The sequence below is a fragment of the Mirounga angustirostris genome, unplaced genomic scaffold (assembly GCF_029215605.1).
Source record: "Mirounga angustirostris isolate CCGP_5_RB_7025 unplaced genomic scaffold, mMirAng1.0.hap1 SCAF_13, whole genome shotgun sequence".
NCBI lineage: Eukaryota > Metazoa > Chordata > Mammalia > Carnivora > Phocidae > Mirounga > Mirounga angustirostris.
The window spans coordinates 42,737,427-42,764,480 of record NW_026991721.1 but is presented as its reverse complement, the minus strand read 5'-3'; the positions used below and the strand labels follow the sequence as shown (position 1 = coordinate 42,764,480).

At 36.4% G+C, this 27,054-nt stretch overlaps 1 protein-coding gene across 2 annotated transcripts in view; it reads left to right on the top strand.

Annotated features, from left to right (window-relative positions):
* FAR1 (fatty acyl-CoA reductase 1) overlaps positions 1-27,054 on the top strand; it is a 66,539-nt gene that overhangs the window by 19,132 nt on the left and 20,353 nt on the right. For both annotated transcript variants that reach the window (XM_064576802.1, XM_045894090.3), the window contains exons 2-7: positions 11,485-11,680; positions 15,524-15,699; positions 21,956-22,135; positions 24,627-24,804; positions 25,866-25,910; positions 26,052-26,170. In XM_064576802.1, coding sequence (XP_064432872.1) covers positions 11,492-11,680; positions 15,524-15,699; positions 21,956-22,135; positions 24,627-24,804; positions 25,866-25,910; positions 26,052-26,170 — 887 coding nt within the window. In that variant the 5' untranslated portion in view covers positions 11,485-11,491. The remainder of the gene's footprint in view (positions 1-11,484; positions 11,681-15,523; positions 15,700-21,955; positions 22,136-24,626; positions 24,805-25,865; positions 25,911-26,051; positions 26,171-27,054) is intronic.

Sequence of the window (27,054 nt, the reverse complement as noted above, 5' to 3'; positions counted from 1 at the left end):
CAGCCAGGAGGAACAGTCAGCATTCTGGCTTAGTGGGAACACAATATGACCCAGGAACTGGAACAGAAACTCAGGATCTTGGTCTAGGCCAGGGGTCTACAAATTTTCTGTTAGGGGCTAGACAGTAAATATTTTAGGCTTTGTGGGCCATAACGTCTCTGTTATGAGTACTCAGCTCTGCTGTTTAAGTATAAAAGCAAGTATGGGTAATTCACAAGGCAGGGTGTTGCTGTGTTCCAACAAAATTTTATTTAAAAAAAGGGAATTAGGAGAGATTTGACTCTGGGGCAGTAGTTTGCCACCCTCTGGTCTAGACCCATACTATGAGAATAGGGAATTAACGGCAACTTTTTGAAAGGTGGATGTCTCAGAAGCTCATCTACCAAATAATAGAAGTCCAGATTTAAGGCAGCAGATATTCTATACATCCCACGTTGATGGTGAAATCAGGTTTCTGAAAGCGCTGCCAGGGTTTTCCTCCCTAATAGTGCAGTAGCTTGGGTGGGGCCTTTAGGTTGAAGTTCTTCATTTCCTGAGGTGGACAGGTATTAGGTTCTAAAGGTTAGGGTTAAAGATTTTTTTAAATCCCTGCCTGTTATTTCTTCCATTTTACCTTGAAAATGGGCTAGGCAGTGTTTCTCAAAGTTTGGATTCCATTCAGCCTGCCTTAAATCAACTGTGATTCCTAAATTTGGAAAGGGCTCTTGTGGAGCTATTTAAAACTGTAAAAATGTAATTATGTGTCTAGTCTTTTGTGTATTACATTTAATCTTCACACAAATGCTATGAAGTGAAGAGGGGGTTGGGTATGCTATCTGTATTTCAGAGATGAGAAAACCAAAGAACCAAATAGGTAAGTAAGTTCACCCCTAAGATAAATGGGTGTACCTGGATTCCAGCCCAGCCCTACTAGACTCAGAGCTCAAGGGTTCCTACTATATCATGGCATCAGGTTATATGAAAGGCTTGTTTCCACAAAGGGCCTATGTTATTTAGCGGGAAACAGTTTATAGCAGGGCCTGATTTCATACAGTACTGAAAATGGGTTCACTAGAGATTTAGTTTCCTACTTATGTAGTGGAGGAAACACTTTTCTTCTACCCTCTAAGTTCTGTGACTGGTGTCTGCTAATTAAACTGACAAAAGACAGATTAACAGGAGGAAAGGGGTATGTGTATGTGTGTGTGTATATATAAGAAATGGGGATTCCTTTTTTTTTTATGTGTGCTAGGGTTTTCATGTCACAGAAAAGACTTGAAAACCCAAAGAGAGGTGGTTAAGACTTGAAAGCTTATAGACCATATTAACAAAGGGTGATAAATTATGAAGTGATGGGTGGGAGAGGAGGGTGGGTGAAATAGGTGATGGGAATTAAAGAGTACACTTATAATGAGCACTGAGCAATGTATAAAATTCTTGAATCACTGTGTTGTATACCTGAAACTAATATAACACTGTATGTTAACTATACTGGAATTAAAATAAAAAACAATTTAAAAATAAAGTTCATTAAAAACACAAAAACATTATGGAGAAGTGGCTAGACAAAGGAAAAGGAGTTTGGGCTTCTGGTAGCAGTGAATCGTAGGAAGGTAAATATATGGGAAAATCATAGAAGATAGGGGTTATTTTAATAAGGTTTGTTGTGCAGACTTATCTCAGTGCTACCTTTATTTACATCATCTTCTTGGCCATAAAACTCCCCCAGAGTCCTCATTATGGCAGTCCTCATTTCTCAAAAGTTCCTGCTTTTAGTCAGATAGGGGAAGCTCAGGGAAGACTTCTTTCTGCATCTGTTAAATCTCTATGGCCTTTAGCTCAAAGTGATCCATAAGGTGTATATTCTGATCCGCCACGCTCCCTCACACAACATTTCTATTTTTCACAGTTACATACTATACGTGTTATCAAAATTCAGTGATCCTTAGGATTATTTTGGTATAGATATTTGTAGAAACATGTTTGAATTTGTTATTTAGCTTAAGCAAGACCTCAAGAGCTTCTTGTCTTCCACCCTTATTACTACCTCTCCTGACCTGGGTTTTTTATTTCTAACATTCCAATGAATAATTCTATCTAGGTAAGGTCTTTCAGTGGATTGGGTGGAGCAGAGTTGGAAATAAATCCACTAACCTTTGATAAGAGCATATTCTTAACCTGAGGATAATGTCTTTTTTATTCAGACTGATAGTGACAATAATTAAGCCCAACTAGACGGTCTTTGAGACAAGTTCTGTTTGACAGTAGACCTCTTCTGCTCTCTCTCTTTGTTGGCTGCCTCTGGAAATGGCCCTCAGGGAAGTCCTGGTAAAATCTAATTGCCTTTAAATTTTAATTGTTTAAGAGTCTACCTGAACCAGTTAATAGTTACAGTTCTATTCTGTGTTGCTAGTTAGGCCCATCGACTCTTATTGTGGAATAATGTGGAATTTTAAGGATTCTTCAGCCAGAATTTGCCTTATTTCATGTGTTAAAATTTCTGTGAAGCAGATTTTTGTCTATCATATGCCAAGAAGGCCCTGTAGTGAAGAATGCTATTCTACTTCCTCCTGTAGGGAATTGTGCAAAATGAAACAGGCCTTCAAGACCATCTTTTCCAATCTCTTCACTTTCTCTAAACTTCTCTTCCAGTGCTTGCACTCAGTCCTTATCCATGAGTTGATGCCTTTACCTCACCTCAAAGGACAAGTAGAAACTTTATTCCCCCCACCCCCAAAATGTGGGATTTAGTTTGAAGATACTGGTTCAAATTTGGCTCTGCCCATAGGTGTGCTGAGCAACTTAAGGCAGGAGGATTATTAAAGAGACTTGGGAGACTGTATCTGAAAGTGTGAGAGATACGGGTTTTTTGTGCTTAATAGATTTTCCTTTTCCATTCTTCCCTTTGTTAGGATTTTTTCTCATCACTGGGAATCTTCTATAAAACTTGGCTTCAAATCTTTAGAATTGCCTCTTATTCCTTCCTCCTACCATTCCCTACTCTCCACATTAATTGTTCATATTTGTCTTTCTGCTTAGCAAGTGTCTGAAACAACTAGTTGACAGAGTATTAAGAGTTTTAATTACAGTTGTTTCTAGCTCTAATACAGGGAAAGGAATCCCCATTTCTTGCACTTTAAGAGCTGCCTTTTTTTCCTTTGCTAGATTTTTTGCAGTTTTCTGGTTATTTTAATACCCCAATCTCTTACTTTAATAGCTTTATCTATTGAAAGAACAATTAAAAAAAAAAATTAAGCGACTACCTTCGGCTCAGGTCATGATCCTGGAGTCTCGGGATCGAGTCCCACATCGGGCTCCCTGCTCAGCGGGGGGTCTGCTTCTCCCTCTGACCCTCCTCCCTCTCATGCTCTCTGTCTCTCATTCTCTCTCTCGCAAATAAATAAGATCTTAAAAAAAAAAAAAAGTTGAAATGGGAGAGAGAGGACTTGGTCTTTACTCATTTATCTTAACTAAGTTTCTAAAACTAATTGAGACAAGATGATTAGCCTTCCACTAATACTAGGACATTTATAATGAGAGTATAGTTGTTTTACAAAGGTGCAGTTTATATTGACCGAGTGAGTGCTATTTTGGAAGTTCTTTGTGGTTTCTCCATTTGTGGCCATTTCAGGCCACTGAAACCTACTGCATGTTCTCTTTTTACAGATAAGGAAACAGGTTCTCCTTAAAACCTACTGCATGTTCTGTTTTTACAGATAAGGAAACAGGTTCAGAGTAGTAGTTTAAGATTTATCTTAGGATCTCCAGCTTCAAAGTGGCAGCATCTGGACTTGAAGTGAGTGAATGTAGGAAGTGAGTGAATTGTATTCCCATTTAAGTACATTTGCAATATGTTTTCTTTTTTTTTTTTAAGATTTTATTTATTTGACACAGAGAGAGAGCACAAGCAGGGGGTGTGACAGGCAGAGGGAGAGGGAGAAGCAGGCTCCCACAGAGCAGGGAGCCCGATGTGGGACTTGATCCCAGGATCCTGGGATCATGACCTGAGCCGAAGGCATACGCTTAACCAACTGAGCCACCCAGGCGCCCTGTAATATGTTTTCTTAATATAAATATAAATACATAATGTATAATGTAAAACCACTGGGAAAAACCACTCTAGCAAGAAAACCTTGAAAGTAATAGTGATATCTGGTATCCAGCATTTTTACTGGTCTTTTAAAAGAGTTCTGCCTCTTTAACTTTGGAACCATAAGAGAGGGTATTTTTTTTTTTTTAATTGAAGTATAGTAGACACACAATGTTACATTAGTTTCAGGTGTACAACATACTAATGCAACAAGTATATATGTTATGCTTTGCTCACCACAAGTGTAGCCATCAACTGTCACCATACAACTCTGTTATAATACCATTGACTGAATTCTTTATGCTGTACCTTTCATCCCTGTGACTTACTCATTCCATGACTGGAAGCCTCCACCTCTCATTCTCCTTCACCCATTTTTGCCTATTCCTCTGCCCCTCTTCTCTGGCAACCACTGATCTTTTTCTGTATTTATGGGTCTGTTTCTACTTTTTGTTTATTCATTTATTTTGTTTTTTAGATTTCACATATGAGTGATAGCATATGATATTTGTCTTTCTCTGTCTGACTCATTTCACTTAGCATGATACTCTCTAGGTCCATTTTTGTTGTCCCAAATGCTAAGATCTCATTTTTTTTTTTTATGTTGAGTGATATTCCATGGTGTGTATATGTATGTATGTATGTATGTGTGTGTGTGTATTCACCACTTCTTCTTTACCCATTCATCTGTGGAGACTTAGGTTGCTTCCATATCTTGGCTATTGTGAATAATGCTGCAGTGAACATAGGAGTGCATATCTTTTTGAATTAGTGTTTTTGTTTTCTTTGGGTAAATACCCAGTAGTGGAATTACTGAATCATAGGGTAATTATGTTTTTAATTTTTCAAGGACCCTCCATACTGTTTTCCACAGTGGTTGCGCCAATTTACATTCCCTTCAACTGTGCAGGAGGGTTCCTTTTTCTCCAAATCCTCACCAGCATTGTTATTTTTGTCTTTTTGATACTAATCGTTCTGACAGGTATGAGGGGATATCTCATTGTGGCTTTGATTTGCATTTCCTTGATAATTTGTGATGTTGAGCATCTTTTCACGTGCCTGTTCGCCATCTGTATGTCTTTGTTGGAGAAATGTCTATTCAGGTCCTCTGCCCATTTTGAGTCAGATTATTTGTGGGTTTTGGTGTTGAATTGTATAAGTTCTTTATGTATTTTGGATATATCATTTGCAAGTGTCTTCTCCCATTCAGTAGGTTGCCTTTTCATTTTATTGGTGGTTTCCTTTGCTGTGCAAAAGCTTTTTATTTTGGCATACTCTAAGTAGTTCATTTTTGCTTTTGTTTCCTTTGCCTGAGGAGACAGGTAGAAAAATATTGCTAAGGCTGAAGTCAAAGAGATTACTGCCTATGTTTTCTTCTAGGAGTTTTATGGTTTCAGGTTTCCATTTAGGTCGTTAATCTGTTTTGAGTTTAGCTTTGTATATGGTGTTAAGAAAGTGGTCCAGTTTCTTTCTCATGTAGCTGTCCGGTTTCCCAACACCATTTGTTGAAGAAACTGTCTTTTACCCATTGTATATTCTTGCTTTCTTTGTCATAGATTAATAGACCATATAAGCATGGGTTTATTTCTGAGCTCTATTCTGTTGCGTTAATCTATGTGTCTCCTTTTGTGCTGGTACCATACTGTTTTGATTACTATAGCTTTGTAGTGTGTCCTAAAATCTGGGATTGTGATACCTCCAACTTTGTTCTTTCTCAAGATTGCTTTGGCTTATTCAGGGTCTTTTGTGGTTCCATACAAATTTTAGTATTTGTTCTAGTTCTGTGAGGATAAGATATTTTTTGAAGAAAATACTCAGCTGCCACTGTTAAGTGATGTTTTCTATAAGGCAGCTCAAGAACAGTAAAAATAAATATGAATCACGTTTCATAGCCCCTCCGCCCCAGCACACAGGAATGATAATGCCGCTGTTTTTCCTCAGTATTGCAATGCTGCATCTAATTTTCAGCAGATGTCAGGAGCTTTAGATATCTTGCTGTGGAGTAGAATCACACAATCGGAATTAAAACAGCATGCTCTAGAAGGATTGGCAGCATTTTCTTCCCTGGCTTCCATCTTTCTAGTAGCTTCTGGCTCTGTCAGCAGGACCTATGTGGAAGATGTGACAAGTCTGGACTTTCCTTGAAAGAATTCTTTTTTTTTTTTTTTTTAAGATTTTATTTATTTATTCATAAGAGACAGAGAGAGAGAGAGAGAGGCAGAGGGAGAAGCAGGCTCCCCGCTGAGCAGGGACCCCGATGCGGGACTCGATCCCAGGACCCTGGGATCATGACCTGAGCTGAAGGCAGATGCTTAACCATCTGAGCCACCCAGGCACCCGAAAGAATTCTTATTTATGCTGGCTTCGCCATTAAATTAGTAGGGTGAAATTATTGGTGGATGGGGGGAATCAAGAATACCTAGACACAGAGTTTAAAAATACTTAGTGCCTATGAAGTTTTTGGTAACATTGTGATAAAGTGGGAGACTTGTGGGAATTCTTCTGTGAAGAAAACCATGTAAGTCACATGTAAATAGCTTTGGGCTAGTTACCTGAACCTGATAAGCAGTTTCATTCTTCAACCTTCTTAGCAAACAGCCTTTATATTGCTAAGCTTGAGGAGACAGAATTAAGTTTGATAAAAATTTTCTGCTATTTGGTGTTAACAGATTTGCTGTTTAGGCTTTAGAGGGAAGTTGTCTTTGTAGATGAGAGAAGAAAGTATGTAGTTTGTTAGTTTAGGGTTGAGCCAATCATATATTCAGACTGTAAATCCTCAATTATTAAAGGGAAAACTGCCTGATATCTTTTTCTGTTTTAAATGCATATGTACACCTGTGGCAAACTTTCTTGTGGCTGGTATCTCATAGGTGCTTAATAGTATTTATTGAATAAACTCTTACATATGAAAAAAATGAAGCTTAGAGAATCAGATGACTTGTTCTAGGTCATGTTCTCAGTACACTGTGGTTAACATGTAATTAGCATATAATTGTTATTAATACCTACCAGATTTGTTAAGTATGTCGATGCACAGTTTCTTCATATCTCCCCTATGAGGTTATTAACATTTTAATTTTATAATACACTACTGTTTTAATTAGGCTTTTGGTCACTGAAATCTTGAAATAGTCTCATTTAGACCTGAAGCTGGTTATAACTAGAGTAACCGTATAATTTATTGTGCATACTGAAAGACTTCAGAGGGCTCTACTCAAACTTAAGTTGGGATAGCATGTATAAACCAGTTTGTTCCAGGCAAACCAGGACATGTGGTCACACAATGTTTTTATTTTCTAAAGTACATTTTTTATTGGTGTATAGCATACATTCAGAAAGTCTTAACCAGTATCCCAGAAGCCTCCCTCACACCCCCTTCTGGTCACTACTTCTTTGCAAGATAACCATTCTTCTGACTTTTAACTGATGAGTTTTGCCTGTTTTTGAACTTTATGTAAATGACACTATATAGTATACACTTTGTGTGTCTGGCCTCTGGCTCAGTGTTCTCATTGTGAGCCCCATGCATGTTGTATGTAGTGATTGTTCCTTCATTTCATGATTGTTCATTCATTTTCTTTTCTGGTTAGCACTTCTTGTGTCCTGTTTAATAAATGTTTGCCTACCCCAAGATGATGGAGATGTGCTGTCATCCTCTAGATACGTAATTATTTTACCTTTCACATTTAAGTGTATAGTCTATCTAGAATTCATTTTCGTGTGTGGTATGAGGTAGCAGTCAGGATTCATTTTATATAGGGATAGTGAATTGACTGCAGTATTCTTTTTTTCTTTTTTAAAGATTTTATTTATTTATTTGACACAGAGAGAGAGAGAGAGGAATCACAAGTAGGCAGAGTGGCAGAGAGCGGCAGAGGGAGAAGCAGGCTCCCCGCTGAGCAAGGAGCCCGATGTGGGACTCGATCCCAGGACCCTGGGATCATGACCTGAGCCGAAGGCAGATGCTTAACAACTGAGCCACCCAGGCGCCCCGACTGCAGTATTCTTTGTTCCAAAAACACATTCCGGTAGCTTTATAATATATCTTGTTATACGGTAATGAATTTCTCCAGCTTTGTTGTTCTTAGTGCTTGTCTTGGCTATTCTTGTCCCTTTCTATTTCTATAACATTTTAGAATCTTAGTTTCCATCCACATGTAAAACAACTTAGAGTTTGATTGGGATTGTATTGAATCTAAGGAGGGTGAGCTGACATTGTATAAAGATGTCTTCTAATCCAGGAATGTACATTGTATATCTATTTATTTAAGTATTGTTTAATTTCTCTCAGTGTTTTGTAGTTTTCAGAAGAGAGGTCTCAAATATCTTTCAGTTTATTTCTAACTTTTGGTAGTTTAAAAAAAACAATTTATTGAGGTAAAATTTATACAATATATTAGTCATTTTATTTTTAAATTTTTTATTTTTTAAAAGATTTTATTTATTTATTTATTTGTCAGAGAAAGAAAGAGCACAAGCAGGCAGAGCAGCAGGCAGAGGGAGAGGCAGAAGCAGAAGCAGACTCTCCGCTGAGCAAGGAGCCTGATGCGGGACTTGATCCAGGACCCTGGGATCATGACCTGAGCTGAAGGCAGACGCTTAACTGACTGAGCCACCCAGGCATCCCTGTATTAACATTTTATTTTATTTTATTTTTTAAAAGATTTTGTTTATTTGAGAGGGATTGAGAGACAGCACGAGAATGGGGTGAGGGGCAGAGGGAGAAGCAGACTCCCCACTGATCAGGGAGTCCGATGTGGGGCTCGATCTGGGGACTCTGGGATTATGACCTGAGCCCAAGGCAGACGCTTAACCGACTGAGCCACCCAGGCGCCCCTGGCAGTTTCTCTTCACTGCCCACTCTCCCTACCCCTCAGCCCCTGCCAAACACCAATCTGCATTCTGTCTCTGGATTGATTTATTCTGGATATTTCTATATGGGAAATCAATGCAGTATGTGATGTTTTGTATCTGGCTTATTTTACTTAGTATGTTTTTGAAGTTCATTCCCCTAGTGTAGTGTCAGTTCTTCCTTCCTCTTTATGGCTGAATAGTATTTCGTTGTAGGTGTATGCTGTAATTTGTTTATCCATTTATCTGTTGATGGATCTTTTGAGCTATTTGTACTATTTGGCTGTTGCAAACAGTGCTGCTATAAACATGCATGTACATGTACTCGTTTGAATACCTGTTGGCAGTTTTTTTGGGGTATATACCTAGGAGTGGAATTGCAAGGTCATATAATTCTGTGTTTAACTTTTTAAGACACCACCACCATTTCCCACAGCAGCTGAACCATTTTACATTCCCACAAGCAATGTGCATGGGTTCAGTTTCTCTATGTCCTTATCAATACTGGCTATTTTCCATAGTGTCTTGGTGTTTTGGATGGTGTGGTAAGTGGTATAGTTTTGTTGTTGTTGTTGTTACTTGATTTTCTGTGTTGCTGATGTATAGAAATATATTTGCTTTTTTCCATATAAACCTTGTATTTAGTGACCTTTTTAAGTTCCACTTAATTTTAATAGTTTATGTATTTATTGGATTTTCTTGTTCATCTGAATTTCTAATTTTCACATGCTTTCTTATTCTTCTGTTTCTTTTTCATAGTAGTTTGTTTATTTTATGGATGCAATATTCTTGTGAATGGCTTGAAGAATTTCTATTAGAATTTAAATTCTCTTTAAATTTTTCATTACCTTCATTTCCTTTGTGGTTGCTTCTGTTGCTTTTCATTTTGGTCCTTCTTTTAATTTTGTTAAGCATTTCTTAAATATCAGGTGATCCTTGGTTATCTATTCATATTTATGAAGGAGCAGGATGATTGGTTTTGGTGGTTCATACTGGCTTCCTCTCAGTTTTTTGAGGTCTGTTTTTCCAAAAGAGCTTTTCTCTAAAGGAGATTATTGATGGAGAGTTCTGCATGAGTTTGTCTTAAGGGCCAGCAGCAGTCCGATAGGCTTAGAACCTAAAATTTATTCTGAGGCTCAAGTGTTGTGAGACTTTTTTCCTTTTGGTTGCTTTAGTTTCCTCTCCTGATTGTCCACCTGCCCCACCAAAATTTGTGGATGTTAGGAGCAATGTCAGGTTCAGCCCTACTTCACTTTTGTTCCTAGCACCCATGCTCTATGTTCTTCTCAGCAGATCTGAATACTAAGTCTCGGGAGCCCAAGTTTATACAGGAAGTAAGACTGTCATGAGTGGCTCTGCTGTTGTGTGAGCAATCCTTTAATTACCTTGATTTCCCTGTGCTTTAATTCAGCTTCTTGATCCTGAGCTTGGTGTTCTTTGTTCAGGGAGTTGGGATATCTCTTGCCTCCGTATAAGTCCTTTCCTATGCTTGCTTTGCTTGGATTGCTATTTCTTCTGCTATGGCTTCTCTGTCAGTTTAGTCTTGGCTGTTTCTTCTAGAAATACGTTCCTTCTTTCCTTCCTTCCTTCCCTACTTTCTGCTTGTTAATTGGTCTATTTCTTATCTTCAGATTGTTATGAATTAATTATTTTTATCATTATGAAAAATTTGGACATAAAACACAGGTATCTACTTCCTAGCATAAAGAAAATGTAAATACAATTGAAGTTGAAACCTCTTCTCTGATTGTATTGCACTGCCTCTCAAGCATCTATTAATATTATCATGTGTGTGCATTTCTAAACAATAAAGAGCATTGTTTTGAATGTGTTTGAGCTTTGAATAGCGACATACTGCATGAAACCTTCTGCATCTTGTTTTTTTTCTATTCATCATGGTTCTTTTGTTTATTTGTTCTCTTAGTATACTATCTTTTCTGCTGTTTTAGTAGAATTTGGACAGGGAGGATAAGTCAACCCATGTATTCTTTTCTGTGACTTTTTTAAAAGGGAGATTTAAGCACCTTTTGGATATATTGTCACTCCAGACATGGAAAAGAAAGGACTTGGTATTACCTCTTCTTGTTCCAACTGGTCATGATAGGTGAATATGATACGTCACCATGTTATATAAGCTAGGCAATTGAGTCTTGCTGCTGACCTGTATTTGGTGTTATAAATCCTTTTGGAGACAGAGAAATAGGATTCATTTGTGTGTAGGGTTTAACAGAGGTTTAAATGAAGATTTGGGTTCTTATTGCTGGAAGGAATTTTTAGAGGTCATTTAGTACAAACTATACTAAGGAAGCCCAGGCCCAGAGAAGGTGAGTGATTTGTCTGAGGTGATCCAGGGGGGAAAACACAGGGATCAGAAGCCAATTTTGCAGTTCGTTGTTCTTTCCACCTTACTGCAGTGGATCAAAGGTTAAAGGCCCCTTTTGTTAACATTCGACTTTAATTTTTGCCTATCCTTTAAAATATTTATTTCTATACCAAGAGATTTTTAGTACATAAGAATTAACATAAATCTTTGAACTGATGTTTATTTGCTGTGTTTTCCTTAGGATCAGAATGGTTTCAATCCCAGAATACTATGAAGGCAAGAATGTCCTCCTCACTGGAGCTACCGGTTTCCTAGGGAAGGTACTTCTGGAAAAGTTGCTGAGGTCTTGTCCTAAGGTGAATTCAGTGTATGTTTTGGTGAGGCAGAAAGCTGGACAGACACCCCAGGAGCGAGTGGAAGAAGTTATTAGTGGCAAGGTAAGTGGGGGGAAAATGATCATTTGGAGGAAAGAAGAGTGTGTGTTTGTATATATAACTATTATAATCATCAACAGCTCAGTTTATTTCTTCAGTGTCCTGAAAAAAATTAGTGAAAAAAAAATCCTACAGGATGGCAATAAACTGGATATGACTTGTGCTTAGTAGGAGAAAAAAAGCTTTCCTCTGTGATGGGCAAAATTGTATAACAAGTTCTAAAATACCTGTATGTTAGATATTTAATGTGTTCTTAGAATATTTGAGACCTATTACTTGTAATTAGGTATTTTAGATAGTATTCAGGATAATAAGTAACTAAGAGGTAGTTTCTAACTAGTACCTACGATGCTGTGAAACACTGTCCCTTGATAACACTTAAAAATTTGTAAGCACTGATTTCTCCCCACAACAGTGTTAGGAAGTAGCAAAGCCACATATTCCCATTTGACAAATAAGAACATGATGACAAGAGGGGTCATTTAGAATGCAAGAATAGGTCATGCATTTTGAAACTTTGGAGAAGTATATTGATAAGAAAAAATGGAAATGAGCTGGAGTAAAATTATCTCACAATTGTAAGCTTTGAATTCTCTCAGATTGAATGAATTTATCTGACAGTCATTGGCAGTAAGTTTAGTATAGTAGCTATGTAATTTTTTAGTTATTAGGTAGTGTCTAGTACCTTTTAATCACTTGTAATTAGTATGTTTTAATCTCCCTCCTGACTCCCTCCTCTAATAAGAGGTTATTTATTATTACTCATTTTTTATATTTCAGAAAACATTTACTGTGCATACTCAGTGCTGGACACTTGACTTGATGTAGGAGGTTGAATTCAGGGATAAATAAGATAGAATCCTTGCCTTAATGGGCTAGAGAGTTTTTAAGAGGGAAAAGGGAAGAAAGAGGGAGTATAGAAGTGTCAAGAGAGACTGGATAGGAGCAATTATTGGTGTTAAAGTCTTGGCTGGAATTGAGAGCCTGAGTAAAATGTCAAAGATTTGGGCATCTCCTATGGGGTCTCCAGGGCAGTGGGTCTAAAAACTTTCCTCCACAATAAGTCTAATATGTAAAGAAAAAGAATGCCTTACACTTAAAGCCTGAGATTTATTGAACTTTTGTAATTTAGCCTAATTATATATTACATGGAGTTTAGATGCCAGAAGCTCTGGACCCTCCTGGCCCCACCTCCCAGTTGTGCCCACCAAAAATGTCTCCAGACATCACCATATGTTCCCTTGGGGGTAAAATTTCCCCAAGGTGAGAACCACTGATGAATGTCTTCAGGAAAAGAAACTCCATTAATATGGTGGTGGATTGAACTAAAATAATTGACCACGAAATAAATTCTGGAAAGGGAATAAAGCATATCAAAGAGGCCATTAGTGAACATAATAAAGTAGGAACTGGCGGGGTGCCCATGGATTAAAAGCACTGGAAAAGGTAGTGTTGAATAAAGAGATGGTGGCTAGAGAAGGGAAGAGCATCAGGTCTCAGATGTAACTTGCAAAGCAGCATGACCCTATCTTGGTGGTTGGAGATGTCTGATATGAAGGGGAATTAAAGGTCATTGGCAGTGTGGGAGAATGAAAAGTGTGAATTCAAGGTATTAAAAGTACTTTTCTGGTCATTCCTCAGGTTGGTTTTTTTTTCCTGCCCGCCCTTTAAACGTTGATATTCTTCAGAGTTCTGTCCTAGGCCTTGATCTCTTCTTACTAGATCCAGTTAGGTGATTACTCAGCAACCTCTGTTTCACGTGAGACAGATGGTTGTATTTTAATAGATTTGGAAAAAGCTTCATCTAGTCTGGACCAAGGGTGCTCATCACTGCTGCTACCTGGGTGATCTTCTCTTCCCAGGGCTCTCTGTATGTAGTTAGTAAAATTTGTATGGATAGTCTGGCTCTTCTCTTCCCTGAACTTCAGACCCGCAAGATCCAGTTACCTCTACTAGATGTGTGCTCTGGGTGTCCCACAGGCCCTTTACACCCAACATTCAAAAAACTGAACTTGTGTCTCCGTAACTGTACTTTGTTCTCTTCCCATGTTTTCCACCTAATGAGTTTATTCACTTAACAAATGTTTATCATGTCTACATCTTGCCGGGCACTCAGCTAATAAGGACCTCTGTGCTGAGCAAAATAGATGTGGTCCCCGTCCTTGTGGAGTTCACATTTCCTTATCCCTCCTATTCAGTCATTGGCCAAGTCTTATTGAATTATTTTAACTCCCCAAATGTTAATGCTCTCTCAGTTCTAGGTGATTATACATGCTGCTTTCTCTGCCTGGAACACTATCGTTCTATTTTATAATTTCTGGTGCTTCCCCAGCGGGGTTAGTTGTTTCTCCTGTACAGTCTCATAGCACTGTAGTATTACCCCTATTTTATTACCTTTAATATAGTATTTTAATTGTATTTACTTATCTGGCTTTTCCTATCATATTCTAAATAGCTTTCGGGAAAGATTGTTGCTTTGTTTTCTCAGTATCTAGAAGGTGCCTGGCTCATCTGAAATGCTTAGTAGATATTTAATAATTAATATAAGAACACATTAATACTGAAATCACTAGGTAACAGTAGTGGAAGGGAACACTGTTATATCCATTTAGGAAGTGAAAGCGAGCATTATATAAGGTGTATAGATTTTTCTTCCCAGATTGAGAATCTCTGCTTAAACTACAAGTATGGATTTAAATGAAGTGGAGAGTCAAAGTGTAATAGAGCAGTGATCTGGAGAGAGCATCAGTATTTCTTTATAAAATCTGGGATGAAAAATTAAATTTGACTCACAATCGAATGTGCCTTTACACTGTAATCACCTTGGGATCTAACTGATTCTTTAGTTAATTTATTTCTTCCAGTATACTTAAGGAATATTGAATTTTAGGGTTAGAATCCTGTATATATGATATTTCTTGTTTGTCCAGATTCTAATCTGCATATTTGCTTGCCAACTTTTTTCCCTTCAACATATTTTTTTCCTTTAAAAATTTTGTAGGTTTTACAAATTTAATATAGACCATGAATAATGTTATTTTACTGTAATCTACTGTAACAGAATAAAACCAAAATAAAATGAAGAGATAAATTAAGATCTGGATTTTAGAAATCTGAATGATCATTTTAAACATTGTCCTGATGTCTATACTGCTTAAGTCTATTCTGAGGGACGGTGCAATACACTCTAGTCAGCAAAGGCATGGGCAGTTCAAATTTAACTCTGCAAACTACCAGCTCTGTGTCCTTGTCAAGTTACTTAAGTTCTCTGTGTCTTAGATTCCTCATCTGTAAAATGGGGATAATAATGTGGGTTTCACAGGGTGTTTTCTGTACAGAATGATAGCAGTTAAGAATAGCAATTTTAGGGGGCCTGGGTGGCTCAGTTGGTTAATCGGCTGCCTTCGGCTCAGGTCATGATCCCGGGGTCCTGGGATCGAGTCCCGCATCGGGCTCCCTGCTCCGCGGGGAGCCTGCTTCTCCCTTTCCCTCTGCCTGCCTCTCTACTTGTGCTCTCTATCTCTCTGTCAAATAAATAAATAAAATCTTAAAAAAAAAAAAAAAAAAGAATAACAATTTTAGGATTAACATAGTTGAAGTTTTCAGAATAGTGATCCTTGGTGGGGTGCTAATGGGTTTTAGAAAGTTGAAAAATACTGGGGTGGGAGGGATAGGGTGGCTGGGTGATGGACATTGGGGAGGGTATGTACTATGGTGAGCGCTGTGAATTGTTTAAGACTGAAGAATCACAGACCTGTACCCCTGAAACAAATAATACATTATAATGTTAATTAAAAAAAAAAAGTTGAAAAATACTGCTCTAACATATTTTATCCCCTTGGATAGCTCTTTGACAGATTAAGAGATGAAAATCCAGATTTTAGAGAGAAAGTTATAGCAATCAACAGTGAACTCACCCAACCAAAACTGGCTCTTAGTGAAGAAGATGAAGAGATCATCATAGATTCTATCAATATTATATTCCACTGTGCAGCTACAGTGAGGTTTAATGAAAATTTAAGGTAAGTAAAGGTATTTATATGATATTTGAACTTCAGCATAGTTTAAAAATTTGAATTCTTTTTAGTCAAATTGTTTTGAAAGTGATTTGAAACTGTTTGCCCTAAGTTAATTGTAGCTTTCAATGTCCTAAAGAGTGTTAAGAGAATTTTCTTCTTCTTGTTAGCAGTTTAGAAACATTGGACAGCTAATCTGTATATTAGACGAAGTTGCCTTGAATTTAACTGTAAGGCAGGGAAGTATAGAGTAGAAGAAAGAGAAATTTACCTTCGGTAGGTGTGTCAGTCCTAACAGCTAATAGGGTTTGTTTCCTCTTCCCTCCATTCTTTCAGAAGCCTAAATCTCAATGGCTTTATTTTTCTACTCTGCACATATCCATCTGAAAATTAGAAAAAAAAAATTGAACTCAGGTTTTGCAGAGTAAAGATAAAATGGCTTATAAATTTAAGTTACACCTTCTTTTGTTTTAAAACTTGGTAGCAGTATTAGGGACAGGCAATAGTGGACATAAGTTTAATTAGAAAAATAATTTGAAAAAAAGAAAAATAATTTGGACTTCTGTCAAATGCCTGTTTCAAGAAAAAAATAACATTTTAAATGTTTACTATTTTTTAAAAAAATCTCACAGATATGCATTTCAGATAATGGTGCTTAATTCAGAGGATTCTTTTTGATATGTTCAAAAATACTGTTTTTTAGTGTTAATCTAATTGTATAGTCTTATGCCAGTTAAAATGGTGCAGACTTTTTTAGGTTTTACAATTACTTGAAGTCCTTCTTAAAATGTTTTTAAGTTAAATTTTGTTTATAAAGGGTTTTGAGATTATTTCCCATAAAGTCTTTAATATAGAAGTATAAATCTTAATTGGCATTATATAATGTGACAGTTCAGCACCAAAGCATTACAATAAGTTTTGCCTATATTCCAGGTGAGAACACTGTGATAGTCACTTACATTTCTTTAATAGTACTTTATAGTTTTCAGGGTAAATTTTCTCATTCATTATTTTATTCCATGCTGATGTTACCACTGTAATATTGTGGGCAAGTCCATTTTATACTTGAGGAAGCTGAGGCAGCACTGTGTACTGCACAGGACATGAGCTTTGGAATTACATACCTTAGCTCTAACTTTGACTTTATCATTTATTATCTGGTGATAATGATTTATTTACTTTTCAGTTGTTTCTATACAGCCATTATGTGTTCATGATTCAAAAATGACAAAAGAATCTTAGTAGAGCTATAGCAGAATTTCACTTTCATAAAAGGTGTGTGTACATATATGTGTATTTATATATATCTTTTGATATTTGGCACTTATTATCCTTGGATAGTGTGATAACAGGCAGGTTTTTAGTATTAAATAATAATCTAACAGATATTTCCCCCCATAGTTCTAGCTTTCATTGTTTTTCATAACCAAAAGAAAATTCACACAGCCTTATGAAACTGTTTTCAAGAAAAAAAGGTATATATTTACCAGATAATTGTGGTATAGTCCTCATTAACTTAAAGGGGAAGTTAGATGCTTTTAAAGGGGAAATTGCTTGCAAACAGACATTAATTAGGGTGAAACTCCTCAGAGTAACCTTTATGAGAATGGCCAAAGTGCAGTCCTTTCAGGGAACCTTTTCTCTCTTTTCCCCTTGAGGTAAGCAAGTCTACCATTAATGAAAGGGAAATCTTTTCGCTATTTCATCTTTTACTAGTGATCTCATAGTGCAAGGAAGATAGATAGATGAATAATAAAATTTATTGCCTTGTCAAGGCATCTGTATTTACTGACCTAACCTGAGTCAGTTACATTGAAATTATTGTTTCCTGTGAAGCAGTTTTAATGTATATTAATGTGTAAGTGGTGATATTGCAACATTAGATTTGGGCCGGACATTCTAAAATAGTGTAGGTTGGCATGTAATAACTGCCTAAAAAACACTCTTTATAATCATTTTTATCTTTAACTGCCACAAATAAAAAGTGGCACAAAGACTTTATTGCCAGGGCAAAAAATAATCCAGATTTTACTCCCAACATTATACCCAATATTTTGTAAGAAACAAAAATTGCACACAGATCCTATTTGCAAAGTCCTTATAGTCTAATAAGGGAGATGGATTTGCTTAAATAACAGTAAAGTAGGATAGAAAGTAAGGAGTCACTAAAGAGTGTACATTAAGTGCTGTGAGAATTGAGAGGTGGTAGAGCTCATTTATTTTCAGATTTGGTGGTTTATAAATCTTGAGGTGGGAAAAAGTGGGTATCAAGATTAGGAATTGTAAAGAAATACTGACAAAAGATGAGGGGAGAGTGACATTGAGGATGATGAAGGGAATTTCTTAAATATTTGATCCTGGGGTCTGTTGTTCCTAAGGTAGTAAAGAAAGAAAGTGAAGATAGGACAGTGGGGTTGAGAGTAAAGGAGTGTCAAGAAACTAGAGACCATGATGAGGACAGAAAACAGGCTTACGAGGGGAATTGGAGGGGCAGATAGTGTGGTCTGGGGGAAATTCTTAGTACGAGATGTCAGAGAGCAGCAATTTGAATGTGAGAATATGTGAATATGAACATATGAATATGGGAGTAGGTGTTTTGAAAGGAGTGGAAGTAAAGATGGATGATGAGAAAGGATTAAGAAGCTATTGAGTCTAAGGGCACCAACTCTCCCACTTCAGAATGCATTATGAATCTTAGGAATTCCTGGAAAATGTGTTAAAAAATGCAGAATTTTAGAATCTACCTGCAAAATTCAGACTCTCTGGTTTGGGATAATACCCAGGAATATTTATCTGTAGCGAGACCCCTGAGTATGATTTTAAATTATAAATGTCTGGGTCCCCTACCTTAAGATTGATTAATTGGTCCCTAGACATCTGTGTTTGTGTCTTAATTAAATTAAAAAAAAAAAATCAGCAGCAAGCAATAGTGATGAGATCTCATCTAGGAAGTATTTTCTCAGAAATGGGGAAGGGGAGAGAGATATCAAAATGGCCTGGGGAAGTTATTTAAAATATAGTTTTCCAGGGCCACCTGGCTGGCTCAATTGGTAGAGCATGTGATTCTTGATCTTGAGGGTAGAGGTTACATAAAAATATAAAATCTTTAAATATAAATATATATATTTTTATATATATAATTTAATATATAAAACTATATAAATAAATATATATATATGTTACATATATATAGTTTTCCAGGCTTCGATTCAGATATTACAATGTGCCTGAGGATGAGGTCCAGCAATCTACATTTTTAATAAGCCCTCAGGTGTCTGTCCCGCCAAGCAGGAGCTCTCTGGTTTAAGGTCTTAGAAGTACTATCAACACAGATTTTGAACAATCCAGGATATCTGTGCAAGACAGATGAACAAGAAAATTTATTAGGCAGTTCAAGTTGAGTTTTCTTACTCTTTTTTTTTTTTTTGAAGTGGCTTCTATGTCTACATTAATGATGGACCATAATTAACAGAAGATGTGTTCTTTTGCCCCCTCCTCCAAAAGCTAATGTTATTTAAGATGCGTTTATGGCTCCATATAATCAAACCATGAAAATATTATTATTATTTTTTGGCTTTCTAGTGATCTAACGTGTCAGGGTCTCAGCCAGAAGTTCAGTGGAGTAGAAATTGGATGGTGGTAAAATAGAGTGAGATTATTAGCCTTGCAGAGATACTGAGAGTTACGTATGTAAGTATATAATGTGCCTTCAGGTTTGGGCTCTCAGGTACTACAGGGATAGTAGACAAGGTACAGGAGTGTTCTCTCTGAAGTTATTCCTTATTTTCAGTGACCCAGAAATTCTGTCACCATCCTCAGGAACCTGTAACAGAATATCCTTTGTGCACTGCTCCCAAAACCTTACTCTCCCTTGCTTCATTGTTTTACAAATGCAAAAGAAAATAGCGTATTGCCTTACAGTCTAGTGGACTGTATCCTCTCTGTGAAATGTCTTTTTTGCTGGATTTCCATTTGAGCAGATTTTCCCCCCTCAGTTGAGATAAGGAAGAAAAAAGATACACTCGTGATTGTAAGACCTCAAACCAATTACTTCATTAAAAAAAAAAAAATTCCTTCTAGTATGTTTTCGTGAACCCTCGGATACTATTAAATTAAAAGAAAAAATAATGCACAGGAATTTTTTCTCTCATGAATTATTTTTTGTTCTTGGTGACCCAGAACTTGTTGTCCTGTCCTCAGGAACCTGTAACAGAATATTTTCTGTATACTTCTTCCAAAACAGTACCCTCCCCATCCCCGTTGTTTTGCAAATGCGAATAGATATCAAAGCACTGCTTTATAGTCAAGTGGACCAGATTCTATCAGTGACATATCCTGGCCTTTTAAAAGAATAATTGGATTTTTTTCTTCTTGGATCCTGAAAAATGTAAGAATTTTGGAAAGTACCTAAAACTATTGTGATTTTTTAAAACATTCCCTTGTGGTCTATCTTTGAACATACATTGTTTTATGTAAAAATGTAAACATAGAATTTCTGATTTTACTTAGGGAAACAATTTCCACATTTCTAATTTTTTTCATAATTAAAATTTTTGTGATGTGATGGTGATACACCATAATTGATGTATAATGTTCAGTAGGTATAGCAAATTTAGGGAATTTTCATTTCTTTCTTTGAAAAATTACAGTTAGAACAAGTTTTTCCTTTGAGTTAATTTCAGTAGGTTAACTAGATTAGTAATTATATCGTTTCTGTACTTCCTGGTACTTTGTCTTAATCTCTTTTGAATCCGTTATATCAGTGTAGTCACCAACAGTGTATTACTTTGCCAGTTTTATCACAGTATTACTGGTGTTGAGTATATCAACTTTTTTTCGTTCAAATAACAAGTAAAAACTACCCACCATCTCATTACCTTTAGTAATATTTATTGAATGCCTGTTTTAGTGCCTTTTTAGGAGTGAATAATGCTAAATACTTGCAAGCTATTTATTTCATTTAATTTTATGCAAATCCTAGTAGGTAGACTGTATTGTAGTTCCCATTTACAGGTGAGGAAATTGAGGCCTGAGTGCCTGACTAACTATACAAGGTCACTGAGTGCTAGCTGGTAGGTAGGCTAAGTCAGAATTTGAACCCAGGTATTACTCAGAGTCTTTTTTTTTTTTTTTAAGATTTTATTTATTTATTTATTTGAGAGAGAGAATGAGATAGAGAGAGAGAGAGAGAGCATGAGAGTGGGGAGGGTCAGAGGGAGAAGCAGACTCCCTGCTGAGCAGGGAGCCCGATGTGGGACTCGATCCCGGGACTCCAGGATCATGACCTGAGCCGAAGGCAGTCGCTTAACCAACTGAGCCACCCAGGCGCCCCCAGAGTCTTGTTCTTAATCCTGCTTTACTTTATAATGTGTATATTTTAAAAATATTCATGCAGATTTCCCATGTTTTTATAGTTGTTGTATAATTATTTTAAATGACTCTTCTTTCATTGTGATAAAATACCTGCTTTGTTAAAGTTTATTCATTTCATTCATAGTGAATATTTAGGCTCTCTAGGCTTTTGCTATTACTGGATGAGGCTTTATTGATTATTTTTCTGCATATATTTGCATTTGTGAAATTATTTACCTTGGATAAATTTCAAGGAGAAAATAATATATAGATCATTTTTGAGTCTTGCATGTGCCTCTTGTGGCAAAATGTACCCGTTTTATTATAATACCCCTTTGAATTTTGTAAGCTAGTCTTTAAAAAAGTGTTTGGATTAATTGCTACACAGAGAAATAAACATATTCTTACTTGATTATATGTTAATATAACTTAATGTTTCTGAGTTTTCTTTGACTGTTTTACCCTTATTGGTGACTCTGCCTTAGCATTTTAAAATTACTTAACCATTCTGATTACTTTTGTAATTCCATATCATGAAACAGTATACTTTTAAAAACCAAGGTGCAAGAGAAATCTAACGTGACTTCAAAATGTATGTATAAAAGCCAAAGACCGAAGTTATCTGTGTTTATTTCTGGGTAATTTAAAAATTTTAATTTTTTTTTTTAAATCCTAGTGGGAGGCTTCTTTTATAATTAGGAAATCTTTCTTTTTAAATGCAACTGATACAGTGGATGTACTTTATATTGAAATAAGATATACAAGATCAGACCTAAGGGATCAGTTGTAAAGAAACAAAAATCTGTCTCTCTAATGGAAATAAAAATATTTTAGCAGGTGAAATAAGTGACTTTCTAATTTTTCACTGGGAAAGCTTCCCAATTTTTCATTGTCACTTTTTCTTTTATAGAGATGCTGTTCAGTTAAATGTGATTGCTACACGCCAGCTTATTCTCCTTGCACAACAAATGAAGAACCTGGAAGTATTCATGCATGTATCAACAGCATATGCCTACTGCAATCGAAAGCATATTGATGAAGTAGTCTACCCACCTCCTGTGGATCCCAAGAAGCTGATTGATTCTTTAGAGTATGTTTGTTTTAGATTTATACACATTGGATTTGATCCCAAAGCTCTGGACCCAAGTTTATCTATGTGTATCTCTTGGTCTATTTCAGTTTCTCTCTCTCTCTCTTCACCTACACATATGTATACATTTATCTCTTCCTTATTCAACCAATTATTGCATATCTACTATGTTCTTATTGTGTAGATTTATATCTGAATGACTGTTGGTGAAGTCAAGGTGGATCTTTCACATTTGACCAGGTGTGAGGGTTGGAGGAAGGTCTCTGAACAACTCATCCATGATATTAGGGCCTCTGTTTTCCAGGGAGTTAATCTAGCAACTATGAGAAGTACCTGATACCCATGGAGACTAATGACTTGCCTGTTCAATAGCAGGGTTCTAATTGATTAAAAAATTATCCTTTTTTCCCCCAAATGGAGTGTATCTGTATAGAGAGGCCTTAAATTATTAGAGGATCAGTCTCATTCCTTTAAATGATACTCCTAGTGTTATTGTTTATTATCTTTCTGAGGACTAGGATCCTGTCAGCAATTATTATTTGAGAAGTATTTGTAAGTATTTGATGGATATGGCGTAAGTGAAGTCGGCAGGGTCAAGATTTCATTTGCTTCAGGCTGTACTTTCTCATCAAGTGAAACAAACAGGATCAGAGCAAAAACAAAAAGAAGGGTCTTTTCTTCTTTAATGGGCTAGAATTACAGAAAATTCCCGTGTCCATCATATCTGAACATACTCGTTAATCCTCCGATATTAGCCCTGTGGACTTTTTCCTAATTTATTCTTCTCTGTTTCCCTTAGGTTTCCTTTCTTCCCAGAGATGCTATCCACTTTCAGCTCTGTTTACTGTCCCCTGCTTTCTCAAATTATTTTTTCCTAAGGGTGCTAGAGAGCGTTCATTGTTTCTCCAAGCTTTCTACCTATAAGCACATATAAATCTTTTTCTTTACGGCTTTCCTGCTGATGAGTATGAGGAAGCAGACATTATAAGAAAATAAATAAGAATGGGAGTTTACCAAGACATTCTTATAATTCCCTGTTTCTGTTTTTTGACTCCATTTCTTAGATGGTCCCAAATATTTATGTCCTTGTCCCCATAGGTCAGTAGTGTTTCATATCTCTGGGAAAAGTTGAATGCAGAAGCTAATGAAGCTTTTTACTTTTTCTCTTTTTAGCAGTTGGTATATCCAAACATCTAAGTTGCTGAGAAAGCACTCGTAACCTTCTAATTTTGTATCTCTTTTCTTTGCTTACAAAGAAATCTAGCTAACAGATAATTTTAGGGTAACTCATAGATTGGCTCTGTAAACTCACTCCCAGTGATGAGGCTTTCTGGCTAACATCTCCTTGGTTTAGCCAGTTCATAGTTTTTGCTGTTTTTTAATGTAGCAACTGTTCCATTTTTCAAGACTCATCTCCACTATGGAATTTTTCCTAAGTTGAGTAGCAACCTCCCTTCAGTTTTGTTGATTCTTTTTCTTCCATGCACAAAAAGTACTTGTATATGCGGAAGAAAACTTACCTTGATAATCTCTGTTTTATGCTTCCTCGTCAGTTAATACGGGCATCTTTAGAGTATGCCATTTTATACTGAGTGTGTAAGTCTGTATAACATTATAGATAGTAAGGAAGAGTATCTGAAAACAGGTACATAACATAGTGGAATTGGAAATGTAGAATTGGAAAGACCATGGATATCACCTAGTATATCACCCTCCTTTTACAGATGATCAGAGACATATTCGTTAATCCTCCGATATTAGCCCTGTGGACTTTTTCCTACTTTATTCTTCTCTGTTTCCCTTTTCTTCAGAGACATTGAGAGGATTGGAGGAATTTTGTGACTTCATAGTAGGTTGCTAATTGAATTTTTATAGCATGGTTCAGTTTATTTTTATCACTTACCTTAGTATTTGTTAGTCTTGCTAGTGAGAACATAATCGTTTTTAGTGCTTTACATGAACTACTTAGATCCCTAGACCTTTTATATTAATTGTAAATGTATGTTCATTGCAAATGTTTGTAATGAACATGGTGCTGTTATGGTGGTTATGTACAAGTCTGTAATTCCTAATCTGAAACCCTTGGGGCTAGATATATTTTGGAATTTCTTTGGACGTCAGAAAGGAAATATAATCTATGTACTCTGTAATATGAAGTAACTTCACCTAGATCCGGGATAGCACCCCTGATCAAACACATATGAAGTGTATGAATATTTACCTTAAGTGGTCTTTTTTAAAAGGCCATAAATCAGTTCAGATCAGTTATTGCCACCTACTATATTATTTATGAAAGAACTCTTGGCTTTCAGACCTTTCGGGATATAGAAATTGTATATAAGAGATGTGGGCTTGTAGTTGATGTTTAATGAAAGTAAGATTCACTTTTTTTTAGTAAAAGTTGTCAAATCATTTGAGTCAGAGCAACAGATATGTTTGAATATGCAAAGTTACTGAATATATTTTTGCATGCAATTTCTGTGCTAACCAGGTGGATGGATGATGGCCTAGTAAATGATATCACACCAAAGTTGATAGGAGACAGACCTAATACATACATATACACAAAAGCATTGGCAGAATATGTTGTACAACAAGAAGGAGCAAAGCTAAATGTGGCGATTGTAAGGCCATCGATTGTTGGTGCCAGTTGGAAAGAACCTTTTCCGGTAAGTTGTGAGAAATCTTTGTAAATAATGGAATTGAGAATTTTAAGTCTTATCTTTGTATAAAAAGAGTTGGCAGTTGTTTGATATAAGAGCAGGTGTTTTTTACTGTACATGGCTTACTCTGGCAAAGTTGTTCTCATTCATAGAAAGAGATACTTTTGTTGGTACTTTTTTGTAATGTAATGCTGTGTATATAGAAATGCAGATAAACATTTTCAAAATCTTAACTGAAAGTTAAATTCAATCAAAGTCTGCGATGTTGTCTGGAGTCAAAGTAGACATTGCATTATACGTTTTCTTTGTGACTGACAAGATATTGGACTCTGACACATCAGCATTTGTTGGCTTTTAAAATTATTTACTGATTAGTTTCCCTTGTGGAGGTGAAAGAAATAGAGATAAGAATATTCAGGATCTTATTTTATTTCATTTGCTTTTTAGTACCAAAAAGAGGCAAGCGTTCCAAGGGGTAAACTCTTCCTTGTATAGATCACAGGCTAAGAAAGGCATAAGAAATTTCTATGATAATTTGCTGTAGAAAAGCAGGCCATTATGGTATTTGTGAATCCCTGGAATAAGGGAAAATAGATATAAACTAACATGAATTGATTTATAAAAAACCTAGGTCTCTATTATGATAGTAAGTGGTATCTCTTGTTGCTTTGACAAGTGTTGTCTTTTCGTCTGTTTTATTCAGTAATATTGAGGAGTTCCCATTTCCCCCCAGTCTCAGGATGCTGCTTCAGTAAATAGCACAAAATTAAACTTGAGAAGGTTTAATTTAGCTAAAATATTTGACAGGTATAAAGTCCTTTTTATTGATTTCTCTTTGTAGAGAGTTAATGGAAGAGTAGGTAACCCTTTGAAAATGACTTAATTTCACCATTTGCAATATCAGGAGAAGACTGCTTCTGTTACAGAAGGAGAGAAATATTCTGGTCTGAATCTTGTCTTTTTTAGTTTTTAGAAGAAAACTGCTAAGTATATATATGGGGTTGTAGATTTCAAATCTCTAGTTTTATAATATTTCTCAGCTCCCCCTATTTTTAATTTTTTATTAGGGATGGATTGATAACTTTAATGGACCAAGTGGTCTCTTTATTGCGGTAAGTAAACCTTTTGACTTATTTAACATTCTGCATATTTTCCTGTTTTCAGTGTATCTTTATATGTATATGTGTATGTGTGTATATATATATGCACTCTGCCTTATATATCTTAAGGTGTTGTTTTTAATTTCAACAAAGGCAGGGAAAGGAATTCTTCGAACGATGCGTGCCTCCAACAGTGCCCTTGCAGATCTTGTTCCTGTAGATGTAGTTGTCAACACGAGTCTGGCGGCAGCCTGGTATTCCGGAGTTAATAGGTATATGAGGTGACAATGTCGCTTGTTAAATAAATAGTAACTGTGAAGGGAAAACGGAGCTGATGGCTAATGTTAATTAATCCCTCAGTCCTGGCAATTTCCATACCAGTATGTACAGGTATTATCACTTCCAATTGCAAGAATTGATTTAATCATAGGTAATATAGCAAGTAGTCCCATCAGTTGTAATTAAGAATTGACATTAATTTTCATATACTATCTACAGGATGGACAAGTTCATTTGGGATTAAGAATGAGAAAAACCCAAAACCCTGGTGCTTTTTTAATCCAAACTAAAACTTAGTATAAACTCAACATAGAAAAAACTGAAATTTTCAGAGAATGGCTTACATATATCAAACATGGCACACTAGAGTAGCTTTAAAGATTTATTTATTTATTTGAGAGCAAGGGAGAACACAAGCAGGGAGGAGGGGCAGAGGGAGGGGAGGGGAGGGGAGCCGACCCCCCCCCCCCCGCCACGAGTAGGGAGCCTGATGTGAGGTTCAGTGCCAGGACCCTGGGATCATGACCTGAGCTGAAGGCAGACACCTTCAGCTGCCCCACAGCTGAGCCACCCAGTTGCCCCACTAAAGCACCTTTAATTGACTTAGGCCTCTTTGTAAAAGGGAGTAGTAGCATTTACAGGTAACTCTTAAATTTTAAGCTTTTCAATAACATTTTTTTTCCCTAATCAATAAACTGCCCTTATTTTTTATTTTTATTTTTTAAAGATTTTCTTTATTTGTTTGAGAGACAGAATGAGATATAGAGCATGAGAGGGGGGAGGGTCAGAGGGAGAAGCAGACTCCCCGCTGGGCAGGGAGCCCGATGCGGGACTCGATCCCGGGACTCCAGGATCATGCCCCGAGCCGAAGGCAGTT